The 21,739-nt window shown below is 34.8% G+C and overlaps 2 protein-coding genes across 2 annotated transcripts in view; both read left to right on the top strand.

The window, feature by feature from the left end:
- Nucleotides 1-40: 40 nt before the first annotated feature.
- On the top strand, nucleotides 41-19,401 carry LOC121726775 (membrane alanyl aminopeptidase-like). The gene is made up of 14 exons (XM_042114280.1): nucleotides 41-106; nucleotides 304-763; nucleotides 3,833-3,991; nucleotides 4,500-4,811; nucleotides 5,556-5,739; nucleotides 7,390-7,631; nucleotides 8,177-8,366; nucleotides 10,029-10,322; nucleotides 10,810-10,986; nucleotides 11,184-11,368; nucleotides 12,272-12,439; nucleotides 16,261-16,404; nucleotides 17,327-17,396; nucleotides 19,113-19,401. The coding sequence occupies exons 2-14, from the start codon at nucleotides 306-308 to the stop codon at nucleotides 19,320-19,322; spliced, it is 2,793 nt and encodes a 930-aa protein (XP_041970214.1). The 5' UTR covers nucleotides 41-106; nucleotides 304-305; the 3' UTR covers nucleotides 19,323-19,401.
- A 1,089-nt stretch (nucleotides 19,402-20,490) lies between these two features.
- LOC121726777 (aminopeptidase N-like) overlaps nucleotides 20,491-21,739 on the top strand; it is a 29,818-nt gene continuing 28,569 nt past the window's right edge. The window contains exon 1 of the mRNA XM_042114282.1: nucleotides 20,491-21,109. Coding sequence (XP_041970216.1) covers nucleotides 20,652-21,109 — 458 coding nt within the window. The 5' untranslated portion in view covers nucleotides 20,491-20,651. The remainder of the gene's footprint in view (nucleotides 21,110-21,739) is intronic.

Here is a 21,739-nt window from a genome sequence, read left to right as displayed (position 1 = left end):
TCTAGAGCTAGAGATAACATTAAACTCAAGATGTTCCTTATCTACCTGTATAGAGACAGGTTTGTTGCATTTACTATTGTTTGAGAATTGGTAGAGAATACATGAGGTACGTGACATAATATCTTTTTCATACTTTGTATTTATAAACTGTAATTATAAATTTCTTGTAAGAATTAATTTTCATAGTAAAATTTTTAGAACATAATAAAAAATATATATATTCTAGAATGAAAATTAATGATACCCTTAATTAGGTGTTTCAAATAATTTAAATCCCGAAAATAATAGAGTAAAACTTTGCAGCTATGTGGGGAAACATTCTCAAAATTGCTCTCTTGGGCGCATCAATAGGATTTGTTTGGAGTGATACGAACTATAGATTAAATACTACCATCAAACCCTCAGCTTATTCGATAGCCATTACACCATATTTTGACACAGGAGATGCAAATGCATTTAAATTTGACGGAGAAGTTTCTATAACATTCGAACCTGGAACCAGTATTAGCACAATCAAGATACACTCTGAAGGCTTAGAATTCAGTGCTAATAATATCACTTTGAGCAACAGATCTGGGGACATCAACTTAAATATAAGTAATCCCTTAGTTTTTGAAGAAAAATATTCGTTTGCTCATATAAATTTAGAAGCAGCGATACCAGCTGACGTTGAACATGTACTCAAAATTAAGTACAAAGGTCCTATTAGAACTGATCTAAACGGCTTTTATAGAAATTACTACTTTGAAAAAGGAGTCAAAAAGTAAGTAAATATTGATTATGAAATATAACAATACCACTGTTTTTGCATCTTCACAAAATTTATTTATTTTTTCTGTACTACAATCATCTGAACAATGGTCCTCATCGTCATTTATATGATCTTCAAAATCATCATTTCTTTTTTACGGTTTGACTTCTATCTCATGCTCTCATTTTATCGGTGTACACATATTATATTAAATTTATGATTCTACGTTCATACTGCTATTGAAAACTGCATCAGATAACGTTAAATTTGTCTATTTATTTTGCGTTCATTTCTTTTGTCTTCTCTGATAACTTTATTGACTCATATTCTTACCGATTTATATTGTTATTTATATACAAAATTGGCATAGATACCTAGGCACGTCTTTGCATGTAAAATCCATATCACTTTTGTAAATAAAAAATGGATTTACAGAGGTGACATTACATATTATTATTATTATTATCATTCTAATAGTTAACTATTGTTTAAAATGATAATTGATTAGGTACTTATTATATTTTGCATAGGTATACCAATTACTATGATTCGTATAATTCTAAAGGTACAAACTACTAGCTGTTGCCTGCGACTTCGTCCGCGTGGATTTTAGTTTATAGTTGTTCCCGTACATCGATTGAGTCGTTTACGCGCAAATCATAAAAGTATATTGTGCAGTAACCGTACATTTTTCCAGGACAAAATGTATCCTATGTTCTTTTTTAGGACTCAAAGTATCTTTATACCAAATTTCAGCAAAATGGGTCCAGCCGTTTAAGCGTGATGTCGTGACCACGCGAAATATAACGTTCCGCGCAGCTTCGCCCGCGTAAATTAGATATTTCACAGACAAATTAGTCCCCAAAAATTTTATCTGTGCTAAATAACAGAAAATTGCTCCAGTAGTTCGTGAGATAAGCCCTATCAAATAATTTCCCACGTTTTTTATCCACATTTTCCACTATTTCTTCGCTCCTATTAGTCTTAGCGTAATAAAATATAGCATAATATAGCCTTCCTCGATAAATGGGCTATCTAACACTGAAATAATTTTTCAAATCGGACCAGCAGTTCCTGAGATTAGCGCGTTCAAATAAGCCCTTTCAAATAATTTCCCCGATTTTTTCCACACTTTCCTCTATTTCTTCGCTCCCATTAGTATTAGCGTGATAAAATATAGCCTATAGCCTTTCTCGATAAATGGGCTATCTAACACTGAAAGAATTTTTCAAATCGGACCGGTAGTTCCTGAGATTAGCGCGTTCAAACAAACCAACAAAGTCTTCCCAATTATAATATAAAATAAAGTAATAATAATAAAGTATAGAAATAATATTAGTATAGATTTAGAAGAGGTGCTCTTATGATAAGAAACTTATCTCCTGATCTAGGGCTCTATTGGTGTTATGAAATAGGTTATCCTGATATGTAATCGTGGTTGTTATGGAATAAACTGACACTAGAACTGCACTTATATATTTTGGTATCTCCAGCGATATGATTTCGCATCATGGATTTAACATCATACGAATGTTATTATGAACTAGTTCGTAATTAGCATTAATGACATAGAATCTATGATGCGTATATGATGTGGAAGAAGAACATTTACCAATTACCCAAATTATTTTAAATGCACGATATTTATAAGTATAGCTGTCTACCCAGAATCTGATGGCAATTTTTGACAGCAGATTTAAAAAAAAATCCTTGATCATTGGATAAATTTATATATATTTGCACAATGATATTCTATGTTACTAGAAACTCATTGTATTTGCATGTTTCACACATAGAATCAGCCGCTATAAGGAAAAAAATGGATCAAAATGTTTTATTCCAACTACCCTGGTATGCCATCAGATTTTGGTAGACTTATAAAAACCTACGAAAAATAAAAACAAATTTTCAATACAATTGCAATATTAAGGCTGGCCTCACACAGCCGGAATTTCATAATCGGAAATTCATATTATTAATTCAGAAAGACCGGAATACCATACAATATCAGTACGCTCCACACACATTCTGATTTTGTCAGATTATAAATTTCATAGATCGATCTGTAAGAATATGCATTTTTACTCTGACTTCATAATTTAAATTCATATAATTAATTCAGAAAGACCGGAATACCATACAATATCAGTATGCTCCACACACATTCAGATTTTTTCAGATTATGAATTTCTCAGATCGATCTGTAAGAACGATACTGACGATACCGACGACGATAAACGATGAACCTAGTATTTGCGTTTGCATTTCTTTTTTTTATTATATAGAGCCAAAAGCAATGCGATTAGTATTAATTCTTCTTCCATAAAGACGTGTATATTATGTGCGACGAATCACGAGACTACTGATCAATCTGAATTTTTAAGATATGTGTGAGACAAGGTGCCAAAATTCAGATTATGAATTTCCGATTATGAATTCAGAGAGACATTCCGGTTGTGTGAGGCCAGCCTTAGGTGGCCTTTCAGAGAGGTATCAGGCTGACGTTACATGACAGTCCGAAAGGAACCAAATTTAAAACGGTTAGTAGCATGCCTGCAGTATTCAAGCAAGCATTACAGTCATTCAATTACAGTGTTATTGCTCACATATATACTACTTACTTACTCAAGAATAGAATTACTCAGAGTGTTTTCAGTTTCTGAATTGCTTATTTAAGATCACCTTAAATAACAACTAACTTGATTACTTATCGATCTTTAATTTTAATTTTTATGAAATAAAAATAAAACGAGCAAACGGGTCACCTGTTGGAAAGCAACTTCCGTCGCCCATGGACACTCGCAGCATCAGAAGAGCTGCAGCTGCGTTGCCGGCCGTTCAAGAAGGAATAGGGTAATAAGGGAGGATAGGGAAGGAAATAGGGGAGGGTAGGGATGGGAAAAGGGTAGGGGATTGGGCCTCCGGTAAACTCACTCACTCAGCGAAACACAGCGCAAGCGCTGTTTCACGCTGGCTTTCTGTGAGCCCGTGGTATTTCTCCGGTCGAGCCGGCCCATTCGTGCCGAAGCATGGCTCTCCCACGTCAAAATGTTTGTCAACAACTAAAATTTTAATTTTCAGATGGCTCGGTGCCACTCAAATGGAGCCCACGCATGCAAGGAAGGTATTCCCATGCTTCGACGAACCGGAACTAAAAGCTGTATTCACCCTGGCCATCGACAGGCCTTCGAATTACAAGCCTTCGTTAGCAAACACAAAATTACAGATATCTGTTGAACAGTAAGATCTTTGGTATTCCTCTCCTTAGTTTTAAATTACATATTTTGATATTGAATGTACTGTCACTTCTTGGTGAAAATTCATCTTTAATTAAATAATTATATACACTTTCCTTGCACTTATTCCACTAGTGGAATAAGTGTAAGGAAAGTGTATAATTAACTTAAATAATTTTTTTAACAACTTTACATCTGTTACATATTTCAACAAGTACAGTACAATTTGTGAGTGGATTTTCAGTTAGCTAACAGATTTTTACAGGTATTGCGTTACATTGACGCCTGCACTAGGCTGATCCTGTCCTGCAGGTCACCGAAATTATTACGTAAAATGATATAGCCTAGTTACACAAATAGAGCAGTTTCTTAAAATTAAGTATTAAAAAAAATTAATAAAAGATTTAATTAAATTACATTAACATAATTACATCTAGAAGGCAATCTACTGGAAGAAAAACATCGTTTTACTAATGATTTTAATGACGTTAATTTAATATTAATTCTTTTAGGACTAATGGCTACATTCGAGATATATTTTATCCAACGCCTAGAATGTCTACGTACCTCGTCGCGTTTCTGGTATCCGAATTTGACGCCGTAACGAATATTAATAATACCGAGGAATTCGGAATCTACTCGAGGCCGGAGGCTATCAATCAAACTCAATATGCATTCGATTTCGGCGTGAGGGTTGTGAAAGCTTTGAGCGATTACTACGGTCTGGACTACTATTCGACCGATAGCAATATAAAGCTAGATCACATTGCTCTACCGGACTTTAAGGCGGGCGCTATGGAAAATTGGGGACTGGTAAAGTACAGGTATGAAATGAATTAAAATATTATTATGCAGTCAAACAGGCTACTAGTTATTAGTCTAGGAAAAAAAAAATAATTGCAATACAATTTTCTTATAAAAATAACCTATTTTTTTTTTCAAAAACATGATATACGAATAGTGATAATGCCCGCAACTCCTTTACGCTAAAACGTGTTTATCACCTGTAGTGCTAGCACGGCGACCAGCGGAAATGCGAAAGTATGGACAAACTGTGGAAATAAACCTAAGGTGCCGTTCCGATCTTTTTTCGTTCCGAAAAATTCAATTGAAATGCCACTTTATGACAGACTGTAGTCACAAACTGTGGAGATAAACTTAAGGTGCCGTTCCGATCTTTTTTAGTTCCGAATAATTCAATTAAAAAGCCACTTTATGACAGACTATAGTTCTAAAAATTCAAATAATATCCTACATTATGACATATACTATAGTGTGTCATAAAGTGGCATTTTAATTGAATTTTTCGGAACGAAAAAAGATCGGAACGGCACCTTAGGTTTATTTCCACAGTTTGTCCATACTTTCGCATTTCCGCTGGTCGCCGTGCTACCGCTACTGGGAACCGTAAATTTTTCTAATATAAAAGGCATCCTTTGTTCCATATCAAACAGCAAAATCGGTTCAGTTATTTGGGCCTGATATTAAGACAGACAGACATTAGACATTTTGCTGTTAAATATGATCAACTTAAGCAGCAAAGGACCAAATTGTCGATTAACTTCCAGGGAAGCGCTGCTACTGTACGTCCCGGAGGAATCTTCGCCGCAATATAAATACCGTGTTGCTCAGATCATAGCTCACGAAACAACGCACATGTGGTTCGGTAACCTCGTCACCTGTCATTGGTGGAGCAACACGTGGCTGAACGAGGGCTTCGCTAATTATTTCCAGGATTACATCACGGCATTGGTAATTTTCTATAGTTATTACTATACTGTACTCGGCGAAACATGGCGGTAGCGGTCATTGACTCCCTGTCAAAAAACTTGTCATTTTCTATTCAAAGCCGCCATTGACAATATCTGACACTTCATTGTCAATCGCGGTGTATATATTACTGTAAAAGCTCGAACTTTGGTAAATCTTAAGATTTGAGTGTAAATCTTAGGATTTACCGACACGAGACATGTTAAATGTAAGTATTTCTAAAAATACGACGATTTTTTCGAACATTTACCATTTCAATTCGGTATGTGCTAGGTTTTACTATTGTCAACTGGTAAATGTTGGTTTTAGGAATAAAACAATGAGTAATTCTTAATTATTAACCTTACTGAACTTCTAGTCAAAACAGGTAGGTACATAAGTATAGTTATTATATACGATAGTAATAAATAATACTAACCTATTTAAATTATTTTCATACAACATCTCTGAATATCTCATTCGCCGGTCCATTCGTGCTGAAGCATGGCTCTCTCACGAAATAAACGAATTTCAAAATCGTTTTTGTTCCTTCATTCCTAAGTTTAGTGTTTGTATTGTTTACAATAATATGTTTTAAAATAATATTTTAAGTGCACTCTAGTCGCTCTCCAAGGCGCGAATGATAACGGGCCGATGCTTATAATAATAATAAAGTGGTATTCCACTTTATTATTATTATAAGCACTAAGCAGTCTGCAGTGTCCCACTGCTGGACAATACCACTTTAATAATATTAAAATAAAATAAAGATTTAAAATAAAGATCAATACCAAAAACACAATTTCTGGCCTGTTATTGCTCTATAACAGTACGGAACCCTTCGTGCGTGAGTCCAACTCGCACTTGGCCGTTTTTTTTTAACATATACCGTGCCATTAACGTAAATCCTAAGATTTACCAACGACATGGTGGTAAAAGTTCGTATCGCAAACCTTTTCGGACATTTATTATTAGGAATTGGTAGATCTTAGGTTTTACAAGAAAATCTTAGGATTTACTGCAGTTCGAGCCTTTACAGTAACATAATAATTTTATATATTATATATTCATTTCATTTTTATATATTATATAAAATATGACAATTTTTTGACAGAGAGTCAATGACCGTTACCGCCATGTTTCGCCGAGTACAGTATAGAAACTCTATTGTGATTGTTTAAGAGCCTAAGTCAATGGTATACAGTTCGGCCACTACAGTAAAAACTGTTACAGAGCAAAAAAAATTGCCGAATTTAATTAATGTTGACCCTGAAAAGACGATTTTCTTACTTTATTGGTCTTCTTTATATAGTACTATCAGAGAAGTTGATTCCAAGGCAGATGGCGGACCTAAGTAATTTGGTCGCGTTAATCAAACCCATCCGACCGATCACAGCTAACATAGAACATGACATACGCCGACCAATTGACGCCGATCTGTCAACTGCCTAGGAATCAATTTCCTCGATGGTGATTTTTACGTCACAAATAATGTTATAATAGGTCAGTTCATATTACAACATGAAACATCGATGCAATGCATTTTTAAAAGATAAATTCAATAATATTGGAACAGGCATGGAAAATGCGTGTCGTCAAAATATGAACGATACATAATATAAAAATGTGACACTTATAATATGAATTTCCCAGATTGAGCCTGAAGTTGGTTCAAAAGACATGCTAGTTATTGGATCAGTGTACTCTGCTTACGACGCTGATGATGAACCGGACTCGCCGCCCATTACCAATGACAATGTCAACTCACCTGCGGAAATAAGTGCACACTTCGGCACCATCACCTACCAGAAGGCCGGATCAGTCATACGAATGATCCACCATTTGATAGGAGACGAGGCTTTCAAATTCGGCCTGACTTCATACTTGATTGCTAAGTAAGTTAAACATAACTTCACGCTAAAAAGTAAGAAGAAAAGTGATACTGACAAAAAGGAAAAGGTAGTTACAAAATAAAAAATACGAGATAGATTACAAAATGCCGGTTACATGTCAAGGTAAATATTTGTTTATTTAAAAATAACAACGAAGTAAAAACAAAAAAATAAAGATGAAACGGCTTAAGCAAGGTGCGATAGAAAGATAGGGAGAATATTTCCTTCTCTTACGCTGAGCCGGCGAGCTTGTTGACGCTCGCGACTCCGTTGCGCCAAATTTGTTAATCGCGCGGGAACCGTGCATTTTTATGGGCTTAAAAGTATCTTATGTCCTTTCTTAGGATTAACGTATCGCACTACCAAATTTCAGCAAAATTGGTTCACCGGTTTGATCGTAAAAATGTATCAAACAAACGGACTTTCGCATTTATAATACTAAGTATGATTATTGATTAGGTCACGTATCCCGACTCGAGTTATATTTTTAATCATTCCAAAAAGTGTAAACGCTGCTAATAAGTTTCAGAAACTGATTTTAATTTTAGTGAGTTCGAGTCTGGTACTCCTGACAAGTTATACACTGCGCTCAATTTCGGCGTCGCCCAATACAACTCAATGTCACAGTATCCTGACTCTGACGTCACCACGGTAATGAGCTCTTGGGTGTCACAAGCCGGACATCCGATCCTCAAGGTCGACGTTGACTACACAACATCCACGATAACCTTAACTCAGGTATGTTAGGTTAATGACTATTATTTTATGATATGTGTGATCATTAATAGAATATAATAATTAATATTGTTATGTATATTGTTATTATATACAGTGCATATTGTTGAAATTTATAGTTTTACGCCAAAACCGTAAATGTATGTTAAAGTACCAACCCCCAAATATCAGATTACTTGGTTTAGCTTAAAACAATTATAAACAGATACAAACAGACGTTAATAATTTATACTATATTATATTTATACTACTTTGGTAAAATTTATTTTATTTATTTATTTATTTAATTCAGGCATCTTGGCCCATATTATAAATACCTTATAGACTAACATACATACAATTATACAAAAACTAACACTAACACTAAAACACTAAACACGTATTGTCTGCGACGTGGGGCGCAACGTGTTCGGAATTCGTCCTCGGAACCTCCTGTAGACGACTCCAATCGACCAGAACTCCTCCTTCTCGAAGGTCGGTAGATGGTGTGTCGGGACTCTCACCACAGCGGAACTCCAAGCGCTCGACCCTCAAGACGAAATGGGTCTTGCTCCTTATGTAGTCCACGACCTGCTCGACCGTCGTGGACCAGTGCAGCCTGGACACGTACAGCGGCGTCGCGGGAGTCTCACGCCGCAACAGCTGCTCGGGTCCTTCGGGTGCGGTGCCGCGATGGTTGCGGACGACGGATTTCTTCTTCTTCCTCTCCACTCTTATAAGCCCGTCATCATCGCACTTTCGATCCTTTTCGGAGGGAGGACACTCTTTTGCAGGGGCCTCCTTTTTCTCTTTGTTTTTGGAACGCGGGGGGGGGGGGGGGGGGGGGGGGGGGGGGGGGGCAAGCGGCGACACTTGCGTAGTTCGGTCGCGGCTCCGTTGCAGGCGGGGCGCGGGTGGCGGTGGCAGCGGCGGCGGCGGCGATGACGTGCTCGTGCGTTGACCCGTCTGAAAGTGCTGACGGGCTGAACATGATCGCTTGCGCACGTGGTGCGAGGCGAGTGACGAATGCGGCATCAGGTGACGTACATATTGAATTACCACTCTTTAATTGTGATAATTCATTACGAAGATCGCTGATCGTAGACTCCGATGCCTGCAGTCTACCTCGAACTTCGGCCAACTCTTCTTTCAGGAATCTGATGTCCTTTAAGAGGGTGACGACGTCGACGTGGTCCAGCGTCACGGGCGGCAGCTTGTGCAGTTTTTCGCCACAAAAGCCGGCACCTCATCCGGATCCGTCTGCTTCAGCAAGGATATAATATCCTGCACACTTCTTTCAGTTCCATCCCTCCGTCGCGATGGCATATTCGCGCTCTGGCCGAGCGTCTCGTAGAGCAAATGCTTCCCCTGGCAAATCTCCTCGCTGGTGAAGGAGGACTTGCAGATCTGCATTATGCTAACCTCGTCCATTGTGTCGATGGCGTGCTGGATAAACGCCAGCAACTCATTCGCTACGAGCGCCATGGTGACGTGCAGCGGCAATCAGCCGCGCGATTCGCGAAAATAATATTAATTATTAATAATTAATAATATTTGCTGCGTGTGCATAACGTGGAGCGCAACCGTCCGCTGGCTCGACACATTACACACTATTATATTATATGTAATCTAATCTATAATGATGATCATTTTAATAGCTTTATTCTCTTGTAATTTTTTTTTCAGAAACGTTTTTACATAAACTCCTCTCATAGCTCAAACGAGCTCTACATGATCCCGATAACCTACACAGTTGGGAACAACCCTAACTTTACCAATACTAAGCCAGTGTTTATAATGAAGGAGTCATCTCGCATCATCTCCGTACCAGATCTGAACACTGAGTCCCATAACTGGGTCATTTTCAACATCCAGGAGACTGGTCTATATCGCGTCAACTACGATGATCACTCGTGGATAATGATAAGGAACGCACTGAAGGAAAAACGAGAGAGCATTCATTATTTAAATAGAGCAAAGGTTAGTTGTAAGGGTAACAGTTCCCACTGAAGGGCGCTTTTCCTGCCATGCGTGTTATACCACGCGCGCGTATTGTCCGCATGACAGGGAATCATATCTATGAAATGAGAGATGCAGTAAATTTCATGGCTGCAGATCAGCGCGCGGGAGATAACATGTCATGTGCATGACAGGAAAAGCGCATATTACGATGCATAGGAGTGATTCAAAATTTAAATGGCGTCACGCTATTTACTTTGACATTTCACTATTTTGCTTAGCGGACCCCTAGACGAGTAATTTTATTGTACAATAGCACGGTATATATTTATTATAGATGGTAAATAAGTGATATTATTTCGCAATAAAAATATTGCTCGTCTAGGAGCCAGCTTACGAATCGTTTCGGTATGAGCTGACCAAGGCCTTGGATCAAGACCTATTCTTGTAAGCCAGATTGTGGATATCTTTCACAGTAAAATATCTTAAAATTACAATCATGTTTCAGATAATAAATGATCTGTTTGGACTGCTCCACGCAGACGAAATTAATTTCAAACAATTGCTAGACGTATCCCAGTTCTTGAAGGACGAGACGGAGTATGCGGTGTGGTACGCCGCTATTCGTGGTTTCAGTCGACTACGGAATTATTACACAGGGACCGATGCTATGAAACTTATTGACGTATGTTAGCTTCTTTGAATAAAATTAGGTTTAATTGTAAATGTTACCACTGTCAATTTGAGAAAAATAATTCAATAAAAAAATGCTACTTACTATTTTACATAAAACAAACCATTTCACAGTTTCGAATTTAGTTCGGTTTCGTATTTAGTTCAGTAGCCCTACATAAAAGTTTATACTATATTGTTCGGTTTCAGGATACCATTCTCGATTTGATGGACAACATAATAACAAAATTAGGATATGCAGTAGGTTCAACAGACAGTCTAACAACTCAGAAAAATCGTATGCAAATCTTACAGTTTGCGTGTAACATAGGGCATAAAGACTGCATAGATCACGCGATAACTCTATTCAAAAACTTCAGAAATAATGGCACAGCGTAAGTTGAGAAGGTCTTTTTAACCGACTTCCAAAAAACGAGGAGGTTATATATTCGGCTGTGGATTTTTTTTTTAGTGTAAGTACTCACATACGGTTTTGCTCGATCGAGCAATCACGTAGAGTAAAAACCACGGCTCGCGCTTTCGTCCACACATTCAGCATTGCTCGATAGTTTTACTCCAGTTCGAAGGAAATTTGCTAGGAATAATAAAAACTAATGAAGAGACTGTGTCAAAAAATTTGTCAAGCCGGCTCGATTCTAGCCTTCAAACTGGCTCGATGCGAGCCTTCGAGCTGTGAGTTTTGCGGTCCACACGGTGGTTTTTGCTCGATTTCGAGTAAAACTTTCGAGCAAAACCGTATGTGAGTACTTAGCATAACTCATACTATACTGTACTCGGCGAAACATGGCGGTAGCGGTCCCTAGTATTCCCTGTCAAAAAATTGACATTTTCTATACAAAGCCGCGATTGACAACATCTAACACTTCATTGTCAATCGCGGTTTATATTATAGAAAATGACAAACTTTCGACAGGGAGTCAATGACCGCTACCGCCATGTTTCGCCGAGTACAAAAAATATTTTCAAAAACATAATATTTCTTAGATTACCTATACAGGTCATCTAAGAAATATATTTTTGTTTTCTTACTGATGAAAAAGCTGCTTATGTTTTCGTAAATGTAAACAAAACACCTAGAATAGCAATGAAAAAATAATATTATGTAACAGACTTCATATTTATTATTTAGATCTTAGGGTCAATTCAGTACAGAAATGCATCTTCGCGTAGCGTTACGGTCTGGATTGACTCTTAATAGATAAATTATTATGAAAACAAGCAAAACGTGACGCGCAGCCGTTAACTATGTTTTGCCTCATCTTTTACAAATTTTCCAGAATTCATCCAAGTTTGAGGCCAGTTTCATATTGCACTGGTCTGCGTTTTGGAGAGGCGAGTGACTACGAGTTTATGTGGAGCCGCATGTCTTCTACCAATGTAGCGAACGAAGCTAGGACCATCAGTGAAGTTTTGGGATGTACTGTGCATGAAGAGAAATTAAGGAGGTTTGTTGCATGATTTCATATGCCTCATTGTTGTTCTGATTGATTGAATAAAAATCTTTATAAATAAATGTTAATTTAATTTTTTCGAGTATCTCTGGGACGGCTGGACTGACTTCGGCTAAGTTTAGTCCAAAAATATTCGTGGATGTCTAGGGAAGTTATAGTAGGAGGAAAGTAATACGAAGTTCACCGGGACATAAAACTGAGCAATTGACTTTTGTAGAGACCAGTAGAAACTGTATAGAGAACCAAAAATTGTATGCTGGAATCTGTCCAAACAACTGCAATATTTGTAAATTACCCTATCTAATTAATGTAATAATAATATCATACTATCATATTAAGGTGACGCCGCGTTAAAGTAAAAAACCGTGTTGGATAATATGTTTTAGATTGCTTGTTTTCTAGGAGAGGCCGGCCCGGCCTCTCATAGAAAACAAGAAATGCAATAGCAAGAAATGGAAAGGGCGTAAGTGACAAAATGGTTTTTGTTGCGTAATTTCAAAACCATAAATCGACGGCCGCTACGTACAGTATCGAAACTGCAAAACCTTAACTTTACAGGGGAGCCATTTGAAGTTTGAAATCAGTTTTTAATAAAATGTATGTAACTAAATTAAAAAATTATACATATACCTACATGGTTTTTACATTTAAAATTTATTTGTTTGGAGACTGGTTCATAATTTTTAGTCATTTTCAAGATATTTCAGTTTCAATGTTGTACTACGACATTAAAAAAGGCAGCTCTATCGAATGTGACAATTTCGATTGTTTTCTAGGTCCATAAGAATTTACTAAGTATTGTAAGTGGCAGATTCCATGATTTTCTACGCTAATTTCAACAAAGAATGCTACTTTCGATATAAGAAAATAACGATTTTTTTAAGTATTATCAATATTTTTTGCTTACATTCTTAAAGAAAAAAACACAAACATATCCATTTATTCATTTTTATTTATAAAAATGCACATTTGTAACTTAAAGAGACATACTTAACAAGTTATTTAGCATTTGTAAGTAATAAAAAAAAACAAAATATCAAAACTAAAAACATAGACTTTCTAAAAAACAAAATATAACAATTTACTTAGCTTTTGCTATGTAAAAACAACATATCAATACTTAAAAAAATAAAGCCTTTCTGAAAATGTAATCAAATTACCTAATTATCGTATGAAATTAAAGTTGTGAGATCTTTTATTTTACTTATTAATATTATGATATTCTGGAAATTTAAAGAAAAATAATAATCTTACTTAATACAAATCAGACTTAATAAATTCAGACTTGTGTTAAAAAGTATCAGTAATCTTCATCACTTTCGTGAACATCTTTACTAGGAAAGGGTCGTACTGGAAATGGCATCGTACCTGGAAATAGGTAATACGGGGTAAGGGGTCATTTCCCAGTAACACCCCTTTAAATGTAATACTTTTAATATTTTTTTCCTAACTAAAAAATTACTCAGAAAATGCAGTTGACCGGATTTCCCAAGCTGCTTTCTTGCGCGGCAAGGCTGAAAACTATCCTTTTTTTTTAAGATGATGTTTTCAGTTTTGATTTTAAAAGTAGAACATAATGCTTATAATTTGGCCCCGTCGTTATTTTTTAAAAGTAATTTTATTATTTTCCCAGATAATAAACATAAATAGGTGATTTCCAATTTTGGTGGCTTGTCGTCGACCTATATTATTTAATATCTAGACCGATTTACAAAAACTTGATACTGGATTAGATTTTTATCTTTATGTACTCGTTTAATATAGTTGACTCTTGACAATATATGAATTTTGTTGTACTAAGTTCTGTAGTTGAGTTTTTATGACACAGTTTAGGTCTGTCGTGGAGATTTTACCAATTTTGGTGTCATTTACGAAACGTTGTTTCTGCAAAATATCATTGATCCCTTAAGCATAAAAAATACTCCATTTACATCATTCAGCCACACGTTAACCCGTTTAGGAGGTGGCTGTGGGCTGGGTCGTACCAGTTTCCAGCCAGAAATGAAAGAAAACTGGTGTACTTAAATTATCCTACTTGTGGCAATAGTATCATGTTGTTATTTTGAGTATCGGTAGAGTTTTGGTTTGTTTATAATAATATTAAGTTAATGTGCACATTGTTTTTTGTAGATTATTTTTCTCGCAAATTCCAATTTTGGTGGGTAAAACATTATTTTTACAACATACAAATGATTCTCAAAGCATAAAAAATACGCCATTCACTTCATTCTGTCACAAGATAACTCGTCTAAGTGGCGGTTGTCGTACCAGTTTCACGTAAATACCTAATCTCTAATTTTGGTGGAAACAAAAATTTCCACCAAAATTATATAAAAAATGCTGCAAAGTTGTTGAAATCCACTCAGTTACAGGGTTAAGTCCGAATATATTTTTTAAGTTCTAATCTCTTGCTTTGGTAGAATATGTACTCGGATTATTGATTTTGTCATCATAGATTTCATTTAAAAACTTTCATTCATCGTTTGTGTAGTTGTCAAGAACTGGAGATTCTGAAAGAAAGAAAGACATAATATTATGATTAACTAAAAACGATAGAAATTACTTTTGATAACTAAAAACGATAGAAATTATGAAAACAAAAAATCGAATCTATGTATAAATACATTGAAGGTTATAAGTGACGTAAAACACTATGGATAGTGGTAAATTCGATATTTTCTCAACATAGAAAAGTATCGAAAGTACCACTTTCAATATTTTATGACTTAAGTTAAACCACGTATATTATTGAAAGTGGTAGTTTCGATAGAATACATCTCATTTTTGAGGAGGAACAGTATTGAAACTGCTACTTTCAATAGTATACTATGTTCACCTCAAAATATTGCACGTGTACACAGTTTTTTGCAAATAATAGCAAAAGTTTTATTTAAAACTATCTACTCACACTTGTTTTTATCTTTTACGCATAATGAAATACGAACTAATCAAGACAATATAAAATTACTTACCAGGCTTAGATTTTTCAATATTGCTTTCTACAGTTTTGCACAAATCTTTATTTGTTTTTGTAATTAAATTGACGAGATGTTTACCCCGATTATTCATCTTTATTATTTAAAACTTATAATTACATAAAGTTAACTTATATTAAACAATCACGAAATACGTCCTAGATTTGTCGCATCTAGTAGAAGACTGTCGATACTGGTAGATACATTCTGCGCTCGCGTCACACTATATCAGAACACTATCGATTCTACCCTATACCATAGTTTTCTCCGCATATATATTGTACTTTCGATACTATTCCATTAAAAAGTACTTGAAATAATTAAAATAATAAAACAAAATTTATACAGATAATGCACCGTCATTATATCTTTTTAAATATGTAATAAAACAAAAATGTAATTTTTGCAGATTCGATACTGTACGTAGCGGCCGTCGAAATATATTTTATACAAGCTATGGGCAAATTAAAGTGTATGCTTGAACCAATCTTTGTACAAATTTTGGAAGCTTAAATCACTCTCCTCTGTTGGCAAAATTAGAATCCCTTTTTTTACAGAGGTCTTTGTTATTAAACTTGACCAATCGTGTTATGCTATGGGTAATTCAAAGACAAAGACATGATGAATACTGACAATGAACTTTAATTTCTTAGCTTTAGTCATTGCTGAGAAAAATCGATATCGCTACAGCCAAATTATCAAGGCGTCGCCTTAACCCGTCGATCGTGGAAAACGAGACACAATAGAATTTCTATTGTGTCTCGGTCACCGGTGACCGTATGGGGCTTGATGAATTAAGATGTACTGTAATAAAAACTTTACCTAAACTTTGAATTCCAGCTATCTTTCTTCGATGCTGGTAGAGAACAGCCCGATTCGAACCCAGGACCTCACCGCACCACTGACGAGCGTCTTATCTAACTATAGCAATGTTGATCTTGTCCTGGATGTACTGAAGCAAAACATGACACTTTGGAAAACTGTGTAAGTAGTTGTATGTGAAACTGACTGTAAAGATTTAGAATCTTTAAATTAAAAGAATAAATGCAAACCCCAATTCTATATTTAAAACCTAATCCTTAAATATCTTGTTTTTTGCCCTTCATATGTACGATGTAAGAAATGATACTGTTTCACACGATTAATAGCTGAGGAAAACGAGACTTCTGTTTTGATTTTTGAAGTTAAATCTTCTTTAGCGGCGTTGAGCACTTTTGTGGGATGGGTAAAAACTGTGAAACTCGCGTCAGATTCTCGTGCTGATCGAAAAACCGTAAGACGGTTGGAGAGTAGTGTTGTAACATCGAAATCGATTAATCGAACAATCGATTATTTTTTTCGATTGTCGATATTTTTTAATCGATTGTAAGGGTTTCGATTAATTAAAAAATCGATTTTCTTATAAAAATCGATTTCTTTAAAATGGGTTAGAAATTTAATCGATTGTACCTAAGGGTTTCGATTAATTAAAAAATCGATTTTTAAAAATCAATTTTCATAAAAAATGGGTTAAAATTTAATCGATTGTAAGGGTTTCGATAAGTTAAAAAAATCGATTTTTTAAAAATCGATTTTCATAAAAAATGGGTTAAAATTTAATCGATTGTAAGGGTTTCGATTAATTAAAAAAATCGATTTTTTTAAATTTTCATAATAAATGGTTTAAAAAAAATAATGCACAACAATGCGTTAATAATCAAGTTTTCACTTCTGCCGGCACTCCCGGAGTGCAACCCGTCTTTTTTTAATATTGGCTATCGCACAAACAATCTCTACATTTCTCAATGTCTTGTTGTAGGTCTGCTGGCAGAGATTTCTTCTTGAAATAAGCACACCTATGTACTCTAATAATGTATGGTGCTAGACTTAAAAAATATAAATAAAGAATAAATAATTACATTTACAGATACTCGTCTATGGACGGTGTTCTATCCGCCGTAGCATCATCTCTACACACCCAAGCTGATTTTACCAAGGTAAGTATTGAATATAAGTGCCACGCTCAAATTAGAGTTTCTGGATTTTCTCTAGTCCACTACATACTTTAATATAAAATTTTAAAAAAATCATATCGTCTACGAAAGACGTTACTTTTTTAAAGCTTCAATCGATAAATAATTCATCTGCCCTTTTTGCCAGTAGTGAAGCTTCGTTTACTGCTCTTTAACTGATATATAATATATACACATACTAAAAGCTTTTAGATTGGAGTCGTTAGCGACAAATTAAGTTTCCAAACAAAACCCTAACGATTGTGTACTCTTTGTTGAGTGTTGTTTGACGGACCGTCGTTTGGTCAAAACGACCTGGTAATTAGCGGGTTAACTAATGAACCTCTACTATGACTCAATATGACCTTTAGTATGACACAAAAAAATTACTATAGTCTGGACAATTTAGCCCGGCCGCACATTGTCTAAAATTCCTGATACGAAACATTTGAACGTCGGCCGGACCGCCACACCGCACACTATCCGAAATTTCCTTCCGGCGAGTTCGAGCTCACTCGGCTCAGTAAAAAATGTAAGAGAGAGCGAGATCCGTCAGAAACATTGAACTGCCATCCGTCATGTCATCTGACACATAATGTCAGACGCCCGCCGGAACGTCGGAAACATCTGTCACTTCATTGTCAATCGCAGTTTGTATAAAAAATGAAGAATTAGAACAAGTTTTTTTGACAGGAAGTCAATGACCGCCACAGATAGAGTTCCGCGATTTGCGAATAGCTGTTCCCCATCATTCCGTACACGCAAAATCAAATCCCGAAGGAATTACATTATCGTGCACGAAAAGTGAATTTTACTTACAATAGATCTCAGTGAAAAATTTTATCACAACCAGTCCAGCCAAAGGAAATAGGGATTCAGTTTCTTTAAAATTGTGTAGTTTTTGTTATAAAAAGCATTTTATGAATTTTAACAAAATATAATTATTTGATGTTATTTAATTTGTCTTATTTCATTTTTCAATCTTATTTAAAAATTCTAAAATGCCAAAAAGTGGAATCTCAATAACATAATATTTTTATTATAGCATAAACAATTCGTGGAAATCGCTTTGCCACGTTTCGCTTCCACAAAGAGTTATTCTGGTAGAGAACAGTCATACTTTGAAGTAGACTAAAATACATTTTTGCGCATCGATCATGACCTATATACCGTTTTAATAAGCTATCAAGGTCGAGTGATTTTTAATCCTACCTACGTTAATATAGAACTGAACTAAAATAAATTAAGTTTCCACAGCGTTTTCCAGATGTTCAAAGTGAAAAACTTTTTTACTTAATTTGATTCAAAAGCAGTGTTGGACACTTTTTTGCAATTGGTTTTTTTTATCAAAAATTGTCAGAAGCGCAACCAGCTCTTTTTCATAGGATCGGGAGGACTATACAATAGGAGGACCCATCGATCAGTTTTTTAAATTGAATAATTTTAATAGCCGGAAACTTAACGCTAGAGCTAAAATGCACACACACACGATAGAGCTATATATACAACGATTTTCATGAAATTTAGGATATAGGGGGTTTCGGGGGCAATAAATCGATCTACCTAGGAATCATTTTTAGAAAATGACAATTTATTCGTGTTTTATCGAATACCGAGCAAAGCTCGGTCAAATAGCTAGTTCATTTTAATCTAAAATGATTCAAAAAACAAAATTGTTAGATAAAGCAATTTATTTTTCAGTTTGAAGCTTGGTTGTCATCGTGTACGGAATGCGACCAGCAGGCTTTGGCGAGTGCTAGAAATGCTTTGAGCAAGTCCAAGGAAGCGAAGAGTTGGGCTGTCAAACATGAAGCCTTTATTATTGACACCTTGAAGAACAACGCGAATATTTCCTACTCATCCACCCTTTTAGTTCTTATCATGGTTGCCTTTACTTTGATAAGTTCGTAATTTGTTAAGAAATTTTATAAAATATAACGATGTACACAAAAATTTTTTTTTAATTTTAGGAAATATTATAAAGACAAAAATTCCGAACTTTATAAGTTTTTATTTTTTATTCTTCTTTAGTTTTTAGTTTTTATATGTATTAATTATTTATAATTTTATGTGACTGATACACTATATATATTTTTAAAATATTATTTTATACTTATATTATAATTTGTAACGTATTTATTTAATTTTGTGCCTCGGCCTTATAACAAGCAATAACGACAATAATAATTGTTTTTACGTACAGTTTCATTTTCGCATACTTTCTGTGCTATAAAATATATAATAATAATAATTATGTTTATTTAGATCTAAGAATAATTATACTTTTAATCTGCTTATTATATTTGACTATTCCTATATTATTTTTATCGAATAATTTTATTTTTCATTCTAACAATTTAAAATTGTATTAGGTTTAGATTTTATATTATGAGGTAATTAGGTGATGAGAATAATGTGTTAGAGATCAAACTCCACTATTTATCGAGTATTTAAAAAAAAATATTTAGTTTTAAGATTCACTTTTAAAAAATTAAATAAGTACTAAGTGAGTATAGGTCTACCAGAATCTGATGGCAATTTTTGACAGCAGATTTTCAAAAAATATCTTTGAAAATTGGATATTTTTTTATACATATTTGCATGTTTAACACACAGAATCAGCCGCTATAAGAAAAAAAAGGATCAAAATGTTTTATTCCAACTACCCCGATATTACTAGAGTCAATTTATTTTATCACTTTTGGTAGACCTATACTTACTTTGACACAAGTTTTACGATTTTAGTAAAATTGACAAAAAATTTTCTTACTTATATTTAGTATTTTCAATAATTGGCATTTCTTTAGTTATAAAATATTTAATTTAATTATAATTATTATTGTAATACTATATTGATTATAAAATGACATTTTTATTTTATTTTCCTATGAACGAGTTGTTTATCCATGAAGAAACACAGAATTAGGCGAAAAACATTCAAATATTTTGATATTACCGGATACAAACTGCATGAAAAGAAACACACCAACCAAAAATAACTGGTCCATGGTATTAAAACAGTTATGGGTTCCGCTAAATAAAAACAAATAAATAAGGGTTCTTTTTTATTTGGTCCGACAGGCGACGACGCGACGCCAGTTCGACGCGGCGCGGCGCTCTATGGATATAGAGCTCGCGTCGGAGACGGACGTTTTTCGATGTGCTCCGAGTTTACGCGGGAAAATGAATTTTGAAATAAGAATTTAATTTTTTTATTTGGATTATAAAAGTGACGTAAAAATGCTGTTGTTCGGCATCTTATTTTTGATTTCGGCTTCGAATGCTGAGTATGTTATCGACGAAGAGTGTTTAAATTACACAGTGTATCCAGTGCAGTATGAGCTAACTATATTTCCACATATTCGTGTAGACGGTGTCTCCTACTATGACTGTAACATAATAATTACGGTAATCGCAAATGCACCCTATGTGAACATAATCGAACTCGATGCGAGAGACTTAGATATAAATGGAGAATCGATTAAAGTGTTAGACAATAGTGTTGATTTAGTAAATCATTATAGACCTTTTGAATTTGATAATAAAGTTGGCAAATTGTTTATTTATCTGAGTCAACCGTTAAAACAGTACAGTGTTTCCCGAAATCAGTATTACATCCACATATCGTTTAGAAAACAAGTGACATCAAAAAGTGAGGGAATTTTCGTTGTGGAACATACAGAAAATGGAAGAACACAGTAAGTAGTTACAGAGTTTATAATTTTAACTTCATTCGCAATCAGCACTTGTGATACCTAAGTTTTATTAATGTGTTGTATTAAATCACAAATGCCACCTCGTCTTAACAGGTGTGTAGAGATGTAGATTGTAGAGATCACCTAAAAGTCCGTCTTTACGTAGGTCATAATGGGTACCAGGATAACAGCTATAATAATCAATATTTACTCGATGATGCCCGCAACTCTGTTGCGCCAAAATTAATTTATCGCGCGGAAACCGTACATTTTTCCGGGATTAAAAGTATACTATGTCCTTTACAAGGACTTAAAGTATCTCCCTACCAAATTTCAGCAAAATCGGTTCAGCGGTTTGGGCGTGAAGAGGTGACAGACAGACAGACACACTTTTGCATTTATAATATTAGTAAGTAAGTAAGTATAGATTATGGAGCTACCTATTACAATCAACGGCGATCGTATTTTTTCATGTATAGAGACGAAATCGCATGTGTACTCAACTGGCCCATCGTGGCCACAATTAATAGGCTTTATTTGGTTCGTAAGTAAAATAATAATATATTAATCTTAATATTAAATAAGAAACCTCTAAAAATAAATAATGAATATTAAGTTATTTTCATTAGCCTG

Source organism: Aricia agestis, chromosome 5 (assembly GCF_905147365.1).
Source record: "Aricia agestis chromosome 5, ilAriAges1.1, whole genome shotgun sequence".
Classification (NCBI taxonomy): domain Eukaryota; kingdom Metazoa; phylum Arthropoda; class Insecta; order Lepidoptera; family Lycaenidae; genus Aricia; species Aricia agestis.
Note: the sequence above shows the minus strand (reverse complement) of the source record. Positions and strands in the feature narration are given on the sequence as shown.

Excerpts from the sequence above, each read along its gene's own strand:
- LOC121726775 (XM_042114280.1), top strand. The coding sequence starts at position 306 with ATGTGGGGAAACATTCTCAAAATTGCTCTCTTGGGCGCATCAATAGGA. Across the intron at positions 764-3,832 it reads TTTGAAAAAGGAGTCAAAAA|ATGGCTCGGTGCCACTCAAA; the intron begins GTAAGTAAATAT and ends TTTAATTTTCAG. Across the intron at positions 11,369-12,271 it reads TTCAGAAATAATGGCACAGC|AATTCATCCAAGTTTGAGGC; the intron begins GTAAGTTGAGAA and ends CAAATTTTCCAG.